Source organism: Borostomias antarcticus, assembly GCF_949987555.1.
Source record: "Borostomias antarcticus genome assembly, chromosome: 7".
Classification (NCBI taxonomy): Eukaryota; Metazoa; Chordata; class Actinopteri; order Stomiiformes; family Stomiidae; genus Borostomias; species Borostomias antarcticus.
In genome coordinates this window covers 10021745-10038723 of record NC_140240.1, presented here as the reverse complement: position 1 = coordinate 10038723, position 16979 = coordinate 10021745, and the positions used below count along the sequence as shown (strand labels likewise).

The 16979-nt window shown below is 47.9% G+C and overlaps 1 protein-coding gene across 1 annotated transcript; it reads right to left on the bottom strand.

Moving 5' to 3' along the window:
* Positions 1-5803: 5803 nt before the first annotated feature.
* Positions 5804-16562, bottom strand: kif17 (kinesin family member 17; the record flags this gene model as incomplete). Its single annotated transcript, XM_084441322.1, has 15 exons — positions 5804-6000; positions 6728-6848; positions 9140-9204; positions 9544-9802; positions 10296-10524; positions 11014-11138; positions 11310-11395; positions 12011-12176; positions 12407-12495; positions 12881-13011; positions 13534-13855; positions 14439-14628; positions 15434-15535; positions 15843-15989; positions 16332-16562. 15 exons carry the CDS (start codon positions 16560-16562, stop codon positions 5804-5806), a joined length of 2460 nt encoding a protein of 819 aa, XP_084297448.1.
* Between the last annotated feature and the right edge of the window lie 417 nt (positions 16563-16979).

The window sequence follows — 16979 nt, the reverse complement described above, 5'->3', positions numbered from 1 at the left end:
AGGGAGGTGATGATGGTGGAGCTCCTGACGAACAAACTCTCCTGTTCAACCTCCAACACTCCTCTGTACCAGCAGCTATGGGTGTGTGTCCACACTGTACATGTTCTCTAGCTGTGGGTGTGTGAGTGTAACCGTACCTGTTCTCTGTACCAACGGCTATGGGTGTGTGCGAGTGTCCACACTGTACAACACGCTCAGTTGTGTCCCGAAGCCCCCGCTCTGATGGCTCATTTGAATAAGATCAGTCCAGATTACGCTAGGTTAAAAAGACAATAAACATTATCCCGGAGGTTTGTCATATTCAAATCCTCTGCTGGGGAGGGCAGGCCCGCTGGTCAGATAGGGTCTTTCCATAGACGGGAGAGGTGGACTGACAGGGAAATGGGAACGTTTTGTGACAAAGGCTGAGCAGTGAACAGGACAGTCATTGTGTCTCCCTCTGACCCAGTTATCCATCCGTTCCCTCTTGGGTTTGGAGGCCGTTTAAGGTACACCTCTCTTTCTTCTGTCACTCTGGGACCCAACAGTGAATCACTTAAGAGACTATAAGATAGAATTCACTTAACAACATTCAACTGTGTTATGGTCCAGTAGTGTTTCTAGTGGATATGCTACTACTGTATATTATTATCAATCTTATCACTGTAAAATCTCACTTTGGTGGTTGCTTTTTGCGCTTAAGTTTTCATAAAATGGATCCATCCAAAATCCATTGTGTTCCTCGGTCTAACATACAGTAGTAGACACGGAATTCAATATGGACTATATTTTATAAAGGTTTTCATAAAATGGATAAGTTTTCATAAAATGGATCCATCCAAAATCCATTGTGTTCCTTGGTCTAACATACAGTAGTAGACACGGAACTCAATACGGACTATATTTTATTTTGACAGCTAGTCCATGGATACAGTGCACTGGATATCCTAGGAGGCAGATAATGTGTGTTATCCTCCACTCATGCTGAAATGGATCCTGTGGAAGGGGCTTAGGGTAGCGTGTGCTGTAATGTGAGTCACAGCAGGCAGGTCGGGGGAGTAACTAGTCAGCTGAGATATCTCTCTGAAATAGATTGCTCACCGTGATACCTCTCTCCGCTAGTTAGCTGAGATATCTCTCTGAAATAGACTGCTCACCGTGATACCTCTCTCCGCTAGCTCTGCTCCCCACTCACTGGCTGCTGTGGCGTGTGGAACTCATCAAGTGTTGCATAAGAAGATCCTGCTGTGCTAGAGAGGCTTAGAGAGGTGTGTGTGTGCGTGAGTGTGTGTGCGTGAGAGAGACCGAGGATGGGGAGGGAGATTAAATAGATTTGCAGTAGGGTTCTGTGATGTATTGATCACTAGCTACTCCACATTTACATTCAGAGACAACTCTTCGGAGTTTTAGTTGAAACTAATCTAATCTAATCCAACAGGACCTGTGTCTCTCTTTGACAGGCAGAGAGAGACTTTGGAGAGCCAACCGTAGATTTACTGGATTACCTGCCGGTCCAAAATGCCAAAGAGTGACACGTGGCCCTGTGGCTCCACCATGGAGACCATGACGGGGATGGACAGCGCTGGCAGCTGTGACAGCGTTGTCAGCATAAACTCGGGATCTGTAAGTAGCTTCTTTTTTCTTTTTCTTCTCTTCCTTCTTAACCTAATCCCACACAAGATTGAGCTCAGAGTTGAACAGTTATAATAAATGTCATAGGAGTTAGAAAAACAGTTATCATAAATTGTGTGTGTGTGCGTGCGTGTGTGCGTGCGACAGAGTGACGACAGTCTGGAGCACCTCTCGGCTGAGGAGAAGGCCTGCCTCATGTTTCTGGAGGAGACCATCGAGTCCCTGGACATGGAGGAGGACAGCGGACTGTCCAATGACGAGCCGGATCGCCTGCCCGCACCTGGCAACGTGGCCAGTAAGATGGCGCACCTCTCAGCCTCCATGGACAACAGCAAGCTCAACAGTGAGTGTCGTGAACCCAGCAGCCTCGTGGTTAAGTCTGCTGCCAGCCAGTACCTAGATTTGATTTGATTTTGATTTTATTAGGATCTCTTTTAGCCATCGGCTAGTCTTCCAAGAGTCCTTAATTAAAACATACAGTACAATACAATAATGCAGAAGATCCTACAATTCATAAATATAATAATTCAAGAAAAAATAAGAAAAAGAAAGAAACATGATAGTAAATACAATAATAACAGTAAAATACAATAGTTAAAAAACACAGCTACTTACGAAATCACACATCACACCTACAGTACATCACACATACATACAGGCATACACATGCAACCTTACATATTATAACCTAATTAACCTTATAAAGCCTTAAAACTTCCAATCACAATTCAACTGCCGGCCTGTTTTGAGTGGATTATTGTAATGCGTTCCAAAATTTAACACTGCTAAAAATACATGTAGATCTAGTGTGTGTGTGTGTGTGTGTGTGTAGAATCTAAGGCAACCAAGATCAAATCCTAAATCTGTTTTGCTGTCCCTGTGTGTCTGTTTCCCTCTGTCTGTTAAATAAATATAAACAAAGATGGGCGCTTGAGGAGACAGGAGAGGATAAAAGTGTCTAATAATGACTGTAATGTAATGCAATTAATAGTAATTATTAGTGTCTAATGAGATTTTTACACGTCTTTCAGATGCATCCAAACATCCCTGCAAGCAGCTAATCAGGGATGTCGGTAAACCCGCCTTTGGCTACCTGGTTCCCACCCCTCTGGTCCTGGCCAATGGCTCGTCCGGCCCGCTGCCCAAGAGCAGACCGGGCGTCACCCCGGACAAGGAGAACTCTCGCCCGGGACCCGAGCTCCCTCCCTCAGACCCCAAGTCCCGTCAGGGTTCCCCTCGGATCCCCTCGGAGGTCAACGTGGTGGTGATACCTCCTCCCACCAAACCCAGAGACCCTCCGGGATGTTGGGGGTCTGAGGGGGCGTCTCCCCGGGGCCCTCTGTCCTACGACGCCCTGGTCCAGCTCAGGAAGAGCGCCTCCATGAAGAGAGTTCCAGACAGCCCCCCGGCTGTGGACTCCAGCAAGCAGCCCCCTGGCCCTGCCGTAGCCATGAAAGCTCACCCCTGGAGCCGCCAGCCCAGGGGCCCCTCTGCCGCGTGGCCCCAGGACACTCTCCACCACCAGGAGCCCAGCGGCTACAACCCCAGTCCACCAGTGGTGGCTCCCAAACCCAAACGAATGTCTTCCAACGTGTCCCTAAAGCCCCAGAGTGGAGCGGCTGCCTCCTACCCGCCCCTAGCCTCTTCACTCAGTGACCGGCCGCTGTCGGACCCCCAGAGGGTGAGGAGGGAGGCCCTGCAGAAGCTGGGCCTGCTGAGAGAGAACGGAGCAGAGCCCAGGCCCGCCGCGGCCCCCCCGGGCCCCTCCGAGCCTCACCCCTCCTGGGACGCGTCTCCTCGCCGCCCCCGTCAAGAAGACAACCCACCCCTCAGTAACCCAGGCGGAGGCCAGCCCTTCTCCTACACCCAGGCGCCCAGAGAGCCCGCCGGCGCCACGCCCCGGCCCCCACAGAGCCCCCGCTGGGCACGCCCGGTCGTGCCCAGCAGGGTCAAGGCCGCCACCCTGGAGCGCTCCGGGGTGGGGCTGGGAAGCCTCACGGCGGACCGGGCGACCGCACCCCCCCCACAGCCCCGTTCCGCATCCCTGGGCGGGCAGCAGGGGGACGGGTACAGTCCCCTGGCCGCCCCCGGCGGCGGAGCCCCAGAGACCGCCTCCCCCGCCGCCACCGCCCCTCTCGCCCAGCCGGCGCCCCAGAAACCCACACCAGTGGCGGGCTTCAGCATGGCGACGGTGCCTTCGATGGGACCGGACCGGCGGGAGGCGCTGAGGAAGCTAGGCCTGCTCAAAAACTAGCGGCCGGTTCCTCCGCTTCATTTTGGGGCGAAAGACTGTATCGGCTGGGGGCTGAAAAGTGTTTCGGGGACAGCTCACTCCGTCTACGGGGTCCCTGAAATGACATTGTGAGCTCTGAGCACGCCCTCACGACTTTTCACACTTTGCACTTTCAATTTCATGTCGCCTGTTTGTATGTTACTTTGTTTTTTAAGACTATGCAGTCAGAGGAGACACTCACGCTCTCACTAGTAACCAAGATGATGTCATCGCGGTAGTCCTTTTTCTCAAATGTAATTTGCTTTTGTCACAATCATTGCTGTGTTACAAAATGCCTTAATAGGAACAATAGGCTATTAGAGATTGTTCATTAAATAATACAGATGGTTGAAACATGACAGGTTCGTATGGACTTTTATTTTGAAATCTCCTTTGTTGTTTGAACCACACTTAAGTTTCATACCAATGCTTTACTGAGTGATATTAGCTTACAGTTGTGTTAAACAACTTCAGCTCTTGTATGTGGAGTTTGTCAAACCTGGCTCCCAGCCACCCAAAATCAGCTTTGTTTGTCCGCCCTTTAATTCACAAGACAATCAGAGAATTGGTTTGGAACAAAAGGAGGCGAAGGAGTTTGGATCTGGTTGAACCCTTAGCCCTGTGAAGCTTTACTCCAGCTCCCCTTCCCCTCCAGAGCCCTCCTGACTTCCATTTTGATTATCAGTCATGCTACTCATCTTACACACGTGCCACTCCACCGATGAGAAAGCCGACTCAGCGGATTAACCAGTGCTCCGACTCTGGGTGAACCTGTCTCGCTTATTAGCAGATAAACGCTTCCCTATCGCTGCTGCTCATTCGTTTAGTTCAAAGAACCCTTTTTTTCTTTCATTCAATATGTCATTCAATGGGAGAGAAAGGTCCACTTCTGTAAAACAGTCTCACACAGCTATACTCTGTTCTGTACGGTTCCCACATCAGGCCGGCTGTTGCTATGGCAGCGCTGCAGCACTATCTCTATCTGGGTATCATTATGGTCTAGCCGTATCCATGTCTGAGCAGAGTGCTTTGCATACAACGGTGTCACATCTCGAAACTGACACCACTCGTCGCTGCTCGAGTCATATTAAACAATGGGATAGAGAAGGTTCTACACAATGTTTAATTAATACTTCAATAAACCATCCCTTCTAAATGACTACACAGAGGCGCACTGCAGCCATGATTCAAGCCTGGTTCTGTCACCGAAGGGTTAAAAACGTCGTCCTGTCGTTCCCTCAGCTCCGGTTTCCCCCTCATCACCACCCTCCTCCCAGGAGGCCAGGCCCAGCGCAGCGTGACACCGATCGGGACAAACCCTCGTCCATGAAACTGCATTTATTCTCCTAAACAAAGTACAAAGAACAATTTAGGCAGCAAATAGGTAGGCGTCGTTCAGTACGGTCAAACGGTCAACTCTGCACAACACGAGCGGCAAAATCGACGAGAGACAAATAGTACATGTTTTAAAACACAGTCGTGTCATAGTGTTAGAGCAGAAAGTGCTCGATGATAGTGGCATTAGGTAGTGTATATTTAGGTAGCACTATGTTCAATATAGGTAGCACTGTGTTCAATATAGGTATCACTATGTTCAATATAGGTAGCACTGTGTTCAATATAGGTAGCACTATGTTCAATATAGGTAGCACTATGTTCAAAATGTGTTAAAAGACACACACATTACATTGCCAGATAAAGGGCCCATGTCCATATTATATTACAGGTGGTTGAAAAACCGACAACTTACAATGGGTCAATTACTGTGGGGGGTATGGATATCCTACAGAAGATACATATATACACTAGATACACCCTTAATCTAGCTGTGCAGTCTCTGTTGTCGAGATGGGGGGTGGGGGGTGGCAGGAAAAGAAGGAGGAAGTGACATCACAGGGCGGGGCCCCGTCCCGCTCTCTCTCAGTTCCCCTCGCAGACGATGTGCGTCTTGCTCTTCTTCCTCTTCACCTTGCCGTTGGACGGGGCCACGCCCAGCGACTCCAGGCGGAAGGGCCGCGGGTGGAGGGACTCAGCGCCGGCGGGGGGCCCGATGCTGGAGCCGCTGGAGGTCATCAGGTGGAGGGACGCCCCGTTGCCCGGAGGCGCGGCGTGAACGGCTGTGGAGGAGACGGTCGTCAGTGGGACAGTGGGGGGGTCCAGTTAAAGAACTGGACAGACAGGTGCTAGTGGAGGTCAGACCTCGTGTTCCCAATCGCTGGATTAAACAGGCCTATTGAGAAGGATGTTGTACTTGAACATGATCATACCAGATCTCTCGCTTTATGAAACATCCAGAGATTCACAGTGAGCTTCACTCCGTGAGCAACTACCTTTAGTTTTACACGAGCCTCACAAACTACAGTACCTCCTAAGTTCACCAACATTGTGACTACTGTTCATTTGCCTGAAGCTACAGAGGTCAACTCCCCTCTAGCTGATGAGGATGTCTGCATGCTCACCCCAGCTCCTTCCTGCTCTACAGACATGCTGTAACCATATCTGGTGTCGGCCTACTGAACAGGCACTGGATCATAAGAGAGAGACAATGTTTATTGAGCAGGATATGCGTGTTCACCAGGCCTGTGTGGAGCCTGGGCTGGTGAGGCAGGGCTCAGGGGACAGGCCTGTAGTCCTCTGGTCTTACCCAGTCTCTTCAGGGGCTCAGGGGACAGGCCTGTAGTCCTCTGGTCTTACCCAGTCCCTTCAGGGGCTCAAGGGACAGGCCTGTAGTCCTCTGGTCTTACCCAGTCCCTTCAGGGGCTCAGGGGACAGGCCTGTAGTCCTCTGGTCTTACCCAGTCCCTTCAGGGGCTCAGGGGACAGGCCTGTAGTCCTCTGGTCTTACCCAGTCCCTTCAGGGGCTCCCCCCCCAGCAGCTGGCTGGCTCTCTTGGACTTGAAGTAGTTGCTGGCGATGTTCTCGCTGTCACTGCGGTTCAGCATCTCCTTATACCTGTCCTCCTCCTCCTGGGCACAGGGCACAGCTATGGATGAGTGAGGGGCAATACCATACCATACCATACTATACTATACCATACTATACCATACTATACCATACTATACTATACTATACTATACTATACTATACTATACTATACTATACTATACCATACCATACCATACCATACTATACCATACTATACTATACCATACCATACTATACTATACCATACCATACCATACCATACTATACCATACCATACCATACTATACTATACCATACCATACCATACCATACCATACCATACCATACCATACTATACCATACCATACCATACTATACCATACCATACCATACCATACCATACCATACTATACCATACCATACCATACCATACTATACCATACCATACCATACCATACTATACCATACCATACTATACCATACCATACTATACCATACCATACCATACCATACCATACCATACTATACCATACCATACTATACTATACCATACCATACCATACTATACCATACCATACCATACTATACTATACTATACTATACTATACTATACTATACCATACTATACCATACCATACTATACCATAACATACTATACCATACTATACCATACCATACCATACCATACCATACCATACTATACCATACCATACCATACCATACCATACCATACTATACTATACTATACCATACCATACTATACTATACCATACCATACCATACTATACCATAACATACTATACCATACCATACCATACCATACCATACCATACTATACTATACTATACCATACCATACTATACTATACCATACCATACTATACCATAACATACTATACCATACCATACTATACCATACCATACCATACTATACTATACCATACTATACCATACCATACCATACCATACTATACCATACCATACCATACCATACTATACCATACTATACTATACTATACCATACCATACCATACCATACCATACCATACTATACTATACCATACCATACTATACTATACTATACCATACCATACTATACCATACCATACCATACTATACCATACTATACCATACCACACCATACCATACTATACCATACCATACTATACTATACTATACCATACTATACCATACCATACCATACTATACTATACTATACTATACTATACTATACTATACCATAACATAACATACTATACCATACCATACTATACAATACCATACCACACCATACCATACTATACCATACCATACCATACCATACCATACTTTACCATCCTACACCATACTATAACATACTATGCCATACCATACTATACCATACCATGACATACTATACCATACCATACCATGCAATACCATACTACACCATAACATACTATACAATACCATACCATACTATACCATAACATAACATACTATACCATACTACACCATACCATAACATACTTTACTATACCATACCATAAGAAAAAAACCATACTGTACCATAACATACTGTACCATGCCATATCATACTATACCATATCATAACATATTATACGATACTATACTACACCATAGCATACTATACCATACATACCATACCATACTCTACCATACATACCATACCATACAATACAATACCATAAGATACCATACCATACTATTCCATACCATACCATACATATCATACCATACCATACAATACAATACCATACCATACAATATAAAACCATAAACATTGTTCATTCCCTAGGGATGTTTCCAAACCTGTTTTCCAAACTGTAAAACCGCCCAGGACGCCCATTGACTCTTTACCCTTTGCCCCACTTGTTGAACTCAACCTCTGATTGTCCCACATATCTCAGCGGAATACAAAATATATATATATATATATATATAAAACAATGCTCATCTATCACACACACTGTACTGTACTTGTATTTTACACTATTTACAGTTTTTTGTGTTGCATTTGCACTGTCATGTTTTTTCACTGTCCTGTCCTGCACCCTGTCTTATGTCGTCTTCATCAGCGTATGCCATTACCCTTGTAAAATTCCTAGTTGTGTAAACCATGTACAGTACATGGTAAATAAATGGATCTTGAATCTTGATTTCACATACAGTGCAAGAGGCGCATTGAGTGAGACACCAGTTTTAGAACGTCACTCTCGTCATCAGATTTTACGGGTTCAATTTTGAAAGCGGCAGTTTTTCAGTGTTCCTAGTAGGCAGCTACAAAACAATCTTGGCTGTTGTGTGTATCCAGCTTAAGACGGACAGTATTGTGCTTCTGACAGAGGACCCACCTGGTAGAGATCTGCAGCATCGGTAGCGGACCCCCTGCTGCCCCTAGTGGCTGAAGGAGGAACAGCTGGGGAGAAGGAAGGGACACAAACAGGTGAGAAGCCATCCAAACAGAACCCTCCAGACTAACTCACAACGGTGTCTGTATGTTATGACAAAGATATAGTACGGAGTCAGTGTGTGTGTGTGTGTGTGTGTGTGCGTGCACGTGTGTATGTGTGTGTTCATGTCTGTGTGTGTGTGTACATGTGTTCATATGTGTGTGTGTGTGTGTATGCGTGTGTGTTTACACGTGCGTTCATATGTCTGTGTGTGTGTGTACATGTGTTCATATGTGTGTGTGTGTGTGTGTGTGTATGCGTACATGTGCGTTCATATGTCTGTGTGTGTGTGTGTCCTCGTTTACCTGACGGGAGGGGAGTTTTCTGCACCACCACCTCAGGTAGCCTCCAGGTGGCGCTGTCTTCATCCCAGCTGGCCTCCTTGCGCAGCCGGTCCAGGCTGCTGTAGTTGCAGTCTCGGCGCACTAGAGGCGCCATGCGCTCCAGCAGGCCGGTCAGCAGCTGCCCCTCCCTCTCCAGCCTGCGGACGGTGGCCAGGTAGTCGTTCCTCTCCTGCTCAAACTCCGCCTCCAGGTCCCTGATCTCCAGCTTAGCTGCTTTCAGCTGGAGCGGCATCATCATCATCATCATCATCAGAAATAATAACCACCAGGACACAACTGAGGGAGATACAGTATCAACCAGAATTCTAAAAAAGCTACAGTATGACTCACACAATAACAACCCCAGTGAAATAAGTCACTTTGGATGTTTTAAAAACTTGTGATTCGGGAATATGGGTTTGAGGTCTGTGTATGGTTTGTGTATTATGTTTTCATTGTATTTAACTGTGTAAAATGTGCAGTATGAATGTGATTTTATATTGTTATACTGTTTTTATATTTCATATTGTTTATGATGTACGCTGTGTGACCGGGGCACCACTGTAAATGAGAGCTTGTTCTCAGTGGGCTTCCCTGGATAAATAAAGCAAATGTAATTGTCCTCTTGATAGAAATAACAAGCTCAGAGAAGGTGAGATGGACAATGCAGTGAAAAGAATGGATGATGTTCGTATCCATGCGATGAGGCTGTGTTGATCTGGGCTCAGCCCCACCTTGTCCTGCGAGTTCTCCAGGAGGCGGTTCTTGGCGTGGACCTCCTCCTGGATGGAGTCGTAGACGTGGAGCAGCACGCTGTCGCTCTCCTCGCCGCCCTGCGCCAGCGCCTCCATCAGCTGCTTCTTGCGCTGGTCGGCCAGGCTCTTCCTCTGACGGTGCCTCAGCTGCAGCTCCTGGTTCCTGGCCTGCTCCCCGCCCACCACCTCCTGCTCCAGCTGCTGCAGCCTGGCGCACACACACACACGCGCACACACACACACACATACACACACACACACACACACACACGCACGCACGCACGCACGCACACACATGAAACACACACACACACACAAACACGCACGCACACACGCACGCACACGCACACATGAAACACGCACACGCACACACACACACACAGAAACAAATGCACACGCACACACACACACAGAAACAAACACACACACACACATACACACACACACACACACAAACAACACACACATACACACACACGGAAACGCACACCACACATACATACGGAAACACACGCACACACACACGGAAACACACACACCACACACACAACACACAGACACAGAAACACACACACAGAAAGCTAAACATTTATACATATGTGTGTTTGTACAGTATATGTGCCTGTGTGTGCATATGACATGCGTGTGGGCGTACGGCGTGTGTGTGTGTGGGTGCCTTTCTGTGGTGGTCCCTCACCTCTCCAGAACATGCTTCTGGTCCAGCGGTCCTGGGGTTGAGATGGGGGGGGGTTCAGTATGGCCCTCCCCCGACCCTCTCTGGACACTGACCACCTGGCGTGGTGGGGCCTGGGCCTGGACCATCTAAAGAGGATGACACGTCATTATACACTGCATGCCATTTTATAGATCACACATTATGCACGTCATGTGCATTATTAAAAATTATGGTACGTCATAACGAGGATAGGTAATGGCATGAGCTTTATTCCTCGTCTGAGGTGCAGTCGGGCTCGACCAGCCTGACGGGGGTACCTTGGCCACGGCAGCTCCCTGTCCCTGGGCGTCGGGGTCAGGGCACGGCTCCTCCTCCTGGACCTGGGTCATGCGGCCGGAGCTCTCTGACGGAACAGCAGAGTAGCTCAAGCCTCACTGTGCTGCCTGCAGAGGACTAGCTCTGTCTGGGTTCAGTGACTCCGGCTACGGGTCCCTCGTCCTGTTCCCTGTGCTTCTGTGAGTCTATGTGCTCCGACATTAAAGGTGCTATAGGTAACATTTTTATGTAGACGGATCATAAAATATGAAACAAAAATTTAAAAAACATCCACAGAGAATGTAGAAGAAATAATTCTTCCACTTTTTCCCCGCCAAAAATGATTATGAATTTATTTTGATGAGGGGTCCGAAATGAATGTTGTATTTATCTCTGACTGAGATGTTTAGGTTTGGTTCCCACTTCTTACAAGGTTCGAGAGTCACGAGTGTTACGACGTTGGTACCATGCAGGTATCTCTGTGTCGGAAGCAATCAGGATTCTGGAGAATACTATTGCCTCACGAAAAAATAACTTTTTTTATTTATTTTTATTTTTTACCATTTGTCTACATATATATGTTATCTACAGCACCTTTAATGGGAATGTATTTTACTTGAGAGATCAGTAGTCACTCTGGATGATAGTAAAATAGTTACCGTATGTACCGTACATGTACAGCCGTGCTCTAGAGGTCCAGTACCTGTGTTGGTGCTAGAGTGCCCCCTGCTGGCCCTGGCCTTCTCCAGGTTGGACAGCTTGACCTCGTAGGTGTAGCGCAGGACAGCGATGTCTGCCTGCAGCTTGGCCTTGGACTCCTGCTCCGCGTTGTACTCCGCCTGGAGCCTGGTCAGCTTCTCCTCATACTCCTGCAGGAGTCACACACACACACACACACACCACACACCATTGTAATCATCATCAGCGATCACTTGAAGTCGGGTATGATGGTCCTCCTGAGAGCGTCCTGCTCTGTCTGATGAGTAACAGAGACATTTCCTGGTTCAATAAAGCACTGATTCATTCAGCTTGGTTTATGAGGCTCCTGTTCGTCTGCCAGGCAGTGTTCTGGCCAGGCGACTCTCAGAGGTGAACTGACCTCTTTGATCTTCTCCTTCTCTGTCTCCGTGGTGCTGGACTGTGGTCTGGACTGCACGCCAGGGGGAGGAGCCTCCAGCGTATGGCCCACTAGCAGAGTTGATCACAGAGATCAATGACGAGATGATCAGTCATTTTTTAAGCAGAACTACTGTACACCATTCACTCACTGTCTGAGAAGCTGTGAATCACGTCACTGAATGTATTGGATCAAAATTCATCAAGATTTCCTCTCACAGTTAAAATGCCTGCACACTGCCAAGCAACTCCCAACACCCAACATTCTAAAGTTGGCAGTTGTTGTTGGAAATGTAAAATCCAGCTGCAAAATCCATACAGCCAACAGCAACTGTCACCAACAAACATGGCACACCAATCCAACGTCGGTGTAGGTTTGCATTGGTTGGGGCCGTGTGCAGACACCTTTAGACTAGTCGGTTCACCACCAGAAGGCCTGGCATGGGTAGGGACTCACATGAGAGGTTGGCAGTGCCCATCTGTCCGGAGATGAGGGCTCGCAGCTGCTTGATCTCCTCCTGGTACTCTCTGAGCAGGGCGTCCTTCGGGTCCTCATTGATCCGGGGGCGGTTCTGGATGCTCTTGGCCCTGGTCCAGAATGATTCACCTTATCAGTAGAAGTTGGCAGAGTTTTCACTGGTCTAGTCTTAATAAAACAACAACAATGTCAAAGCTTGTCCAGGACTACGCCTAATCTATGTCTGGGAAACCTGCCCATGAGAACACCCCCCCCCCATAAACACACACACACACACTCCCCTCAAACTGAAACTAAGGAAATTGGTATCTCTCCTGCTTTGAAAGCTCTTAGAAGCTCAAGATAAATTATTCTGTTGGTATGTGTCAATCAGCATAGGCAATTTGTACATTCTGTAACCCTGAACACACTTATTTTATGTTTCCTTGTTGTTTTATTGTTGTTGTTTTGACTGTTGTTTCTGTCTATAACTTTTTTATGCTGCTATTTTTTCCAGGCCTCCCTTATAAATGAGATCATTGATTTCAATGGGACGAACCAGGTAAAATAATGGTAAAAAAAAATCTAAAATCCAAAAATCGAAATACATTTTCTAAAAACCAAAGTAAAGAGCCCCCCTCTGCTCAGAACACCTGTTGGCGTAGCGCAGGGTGCTGAGCGTCTCGTCGTAGTTGTTGTCGGCGGGCGAGAGGCAGGCCACCATCAGGGTGCGCGTGTTCCCGCCCAGCGAGTCCTGCAGCAGGCGGGTCAGCTTGGAGTCACGGTAGGGGATGTGCCGGCAACGGCCGTCCACCAGGGCGGAGATCACGTTCCCCAGCGCCGACAGGGACAGGTTGATCTTGGTGGCCTCGCGCAGGCGCTCGCCGGTGGCGCCCGTCTTCGACTGACGCTCGCTGCCCGCCAGGTCAACCAGGTTGAGCTTCCCCGCCAGCAGGTGGTCCTCGCCAGCTGAGTCTGAGAGAGAGAGAGAGAGAGAGAGAGAGAGAGAGGGGAGAGGGAAGGAGAGAGAGAGAAATAGGGAGAGAAGAGAGAGAGGGAGAGAGAGAGACAGAGAAGGAGAGGGAAGGAGAGAGAGAGAAGGAGAGAGAAGAGAGAGAAATAGGGAGAGAAGAGAGAGAGGGAGAAAGAGAGAGAGAGAGAGAGGGGAGAGAGAGAGGAAGAGAGACAGAGGAAGAGAGAGGAAGAGAGAGAGAGGGAGAGAAGAGAGAGGGGGAGAGAAAGAAGAGAGAATGAGAGAGAGAGGAAGAGAGCGAAAGAGCGAGAGAAGAGAGGAAGAGAGAGAAAGAGCGAGAGAGAGAGAGAGAGAGAGAGAGAGGAAGAGAGAGAGAGGAAGAGAGAGAAAGAGCGAGAGAGAGAGAGAGAGAGAGAGAGAGAGGAAGAGAGAGAGAGGAAGAGAGAGAAAGAGCGAGAGAGAGAGAGAGAGAGAGAGAGAGAGAGAGAGAGAGAGAGAGAGAGAGGGTTAGGGTTAATGCAGGGAAGGTGCACTTGGTGCGGTCTCCGGGCTGTGGCGGGAGCAGCGGGGAGGGGTGAGGCTGACCTGTGGAGCAGATCTCCAGGTGGATGGTGAAGATGGAGTGTGAGCGGGAGGAGTCCTTGTTCATCAGGGTGTATCCCACCGAGCGGTTCCCCCAGCCCTGCTCCATGATGCGCTCGCACTCCCCCACGCTGTGCACCGTGTGCATGGACAGGTCCCGCACGTACACCCCGCGCTCCGGGTGCTCCTTCAGCTGCTCGCAACAAATACACACATACACACGCACGCACACACACACATACAGTACACGCAAACACACACACATACACACACGCACACACAAACACTCACCCATATACATAAACACACAAACACACACACACACACACACACACATCAGAAAGCTACACTTTCACCTGTGTTTTCTTTAGTCACAAAGGCAACGACAACTATTGTGCACGTCCACTACACAAAGCTTTGCAGGTTTCCCTGAGCACACTGCTGCATGTACAGCCTCTGTGACCTCCACTGAAGGTTTGGTCCTGATGTAGGGCCAGGTCATTTTTCAGTTTTTAAAATATATATATATTTTTTTTTTTACAGATTATGGAAGTGTCAATTGTAAGCTGTCAAATGATGTGCCATGCATTGAAATCTGCAAATATTTGAAGAAGATATGCTTCTGTGAATGTCCGTACACCTGAAATCACTAAGCAGAGAAAAAGGCGGTTCAAAGATTCAGAGCTGTTCACACTTCTCACAGGACATGGACTTTGACAAGTCATCCTAAAACTGTTGTTTGTTATATTGAGTGGGTTCTTCGCAACTTAAATTTTCGTAATATAAAAAAAAGGAAACAGTAAAAAATAAGAATTTATAATTAATAAGTATTATTCCCTCTAGAACATTTTGAGGACTGCCTACATCAGGACCAAACCTCCAGTGGCGGTCACATTGTTACCAGAAGTAATTCCAAGTAATAATGTCAGAGAAATAGTTTCTAATAAACCAAACATATTCCAGCATGATGTTATACAGGAAATCCCATGGCCTGTTACCTCCATTTTTTGTTTGGTGTCATTTCCTAACAGGTCTCGTACTTCTTCGTTGTAGATCTCCAGGTACGAGGCCCTCACAAGGAACTTGGTGTTTTCTGCACACTACCTTACACCAAGGACAAACACATCGATGGTGAATGAAAATAAAAGCTTGGAGCCCAATCCTGCGCGGGAACAGTGTGGATCATTCGACCCATTTGATGAGAATGTGCCAAGCGGGTCGGTGCTAAGATAATAAATCAATACAGTTGGATGCTTTCCACACAACAGACCTTGCCGAGGCCAGGCAAAATCGATCCTAAGGTCTGGGAGAATCTTTTCCAGTTCAATTCAGTCTTGGACTACAGAAATGCTATGGACTGCAGGACTGCAATGGCTCATGTAAGACTAATATCGATCTAGGCTCTACCTGAATACTCTCAAAGATGTGCTCGAAGGCCCGTGGGATGACTCCTCTCTGTGCTGCTGGTGTAGGGACCCCCTGCATGGTGAACGACTTCCCACTGCCCGTCTGCCCGTAGGCAAAGATGGTCCCGTTGTAGCCCTCGGTCACTCCCTGGGAGAACACAAGAACATCTCAGGATGTTATCTTCCCGTTTAGTTTCACAGACTTTCAAACGTCTGCAGATACATTTTGTCTAACGATACCAACGCAACATGGATGACACATTGAAAGGCCTGAATGTGGCCTCAGTGACCTTTGCGGTTGATCTACGGCAGCCTCTTAAGTAAATGATGAGCTCTAAGGTCATTAGCAATGGGATATAGCTGGGTGGCATGGTGGGTCCACCCCCCGACACACCTACTGTATTCTGTTTCCGATTCAGAACCCAGGGTGTCCTATGACCAAAGTGCTGGTTTTGCCCCCGTCCACTGCAGGGTCTCCATGCGAGCCTACCTCCACCAGTGGGTAGGCGATCTCGTTGTACATCTGCTCGGTGGGCTGGTCCATGAAGTAGGTTCCGTCGAAGGTGAACTGCTTGGGCGGCTCATCTGCCGCCCCGGGCTTGAGGATGAAACACTGGCACCTGCTCACGTCCATGGACACCACCGTCTTGCAGCTCAGAGCTTTCTCCCGGTCGTTCAGAGGCCGACACCTCACCACCACCCTCACCGATTCGGACACCATCCTGGACTCCATTCAGCGACCCCGGGGCTTTCTGTTGTGAAGCTGGATCACTGGAGGGGACGGAGCAGGCCAGTCTATAACACAACACCTTTCTACCGTGCATCTCTTTGCTCTGATATAACATGACAGTATTGGCCAGTAATGACATCATGCATCAAAAGAGAATCAAAACTGATAATCATTCATAGAACAGGTTAAAAAAATTTAGCCAGTAGTTAGCTATGTATCTGATGATGGTTAGGCAGCTAGCTAGCTGAAACTATTCATTGCTGCCCCTATGCAAGCGTAGACACCAACATCACTTGTTAAGGTATATATTGACCTGCTGCTGATTTACCAAAGTCGCTTAGTTCTAGCTAGCTTGATCATCAAGTAAACAACACTGACCTTTCGGCCGGCGAGCTCTCATGCAAGCTG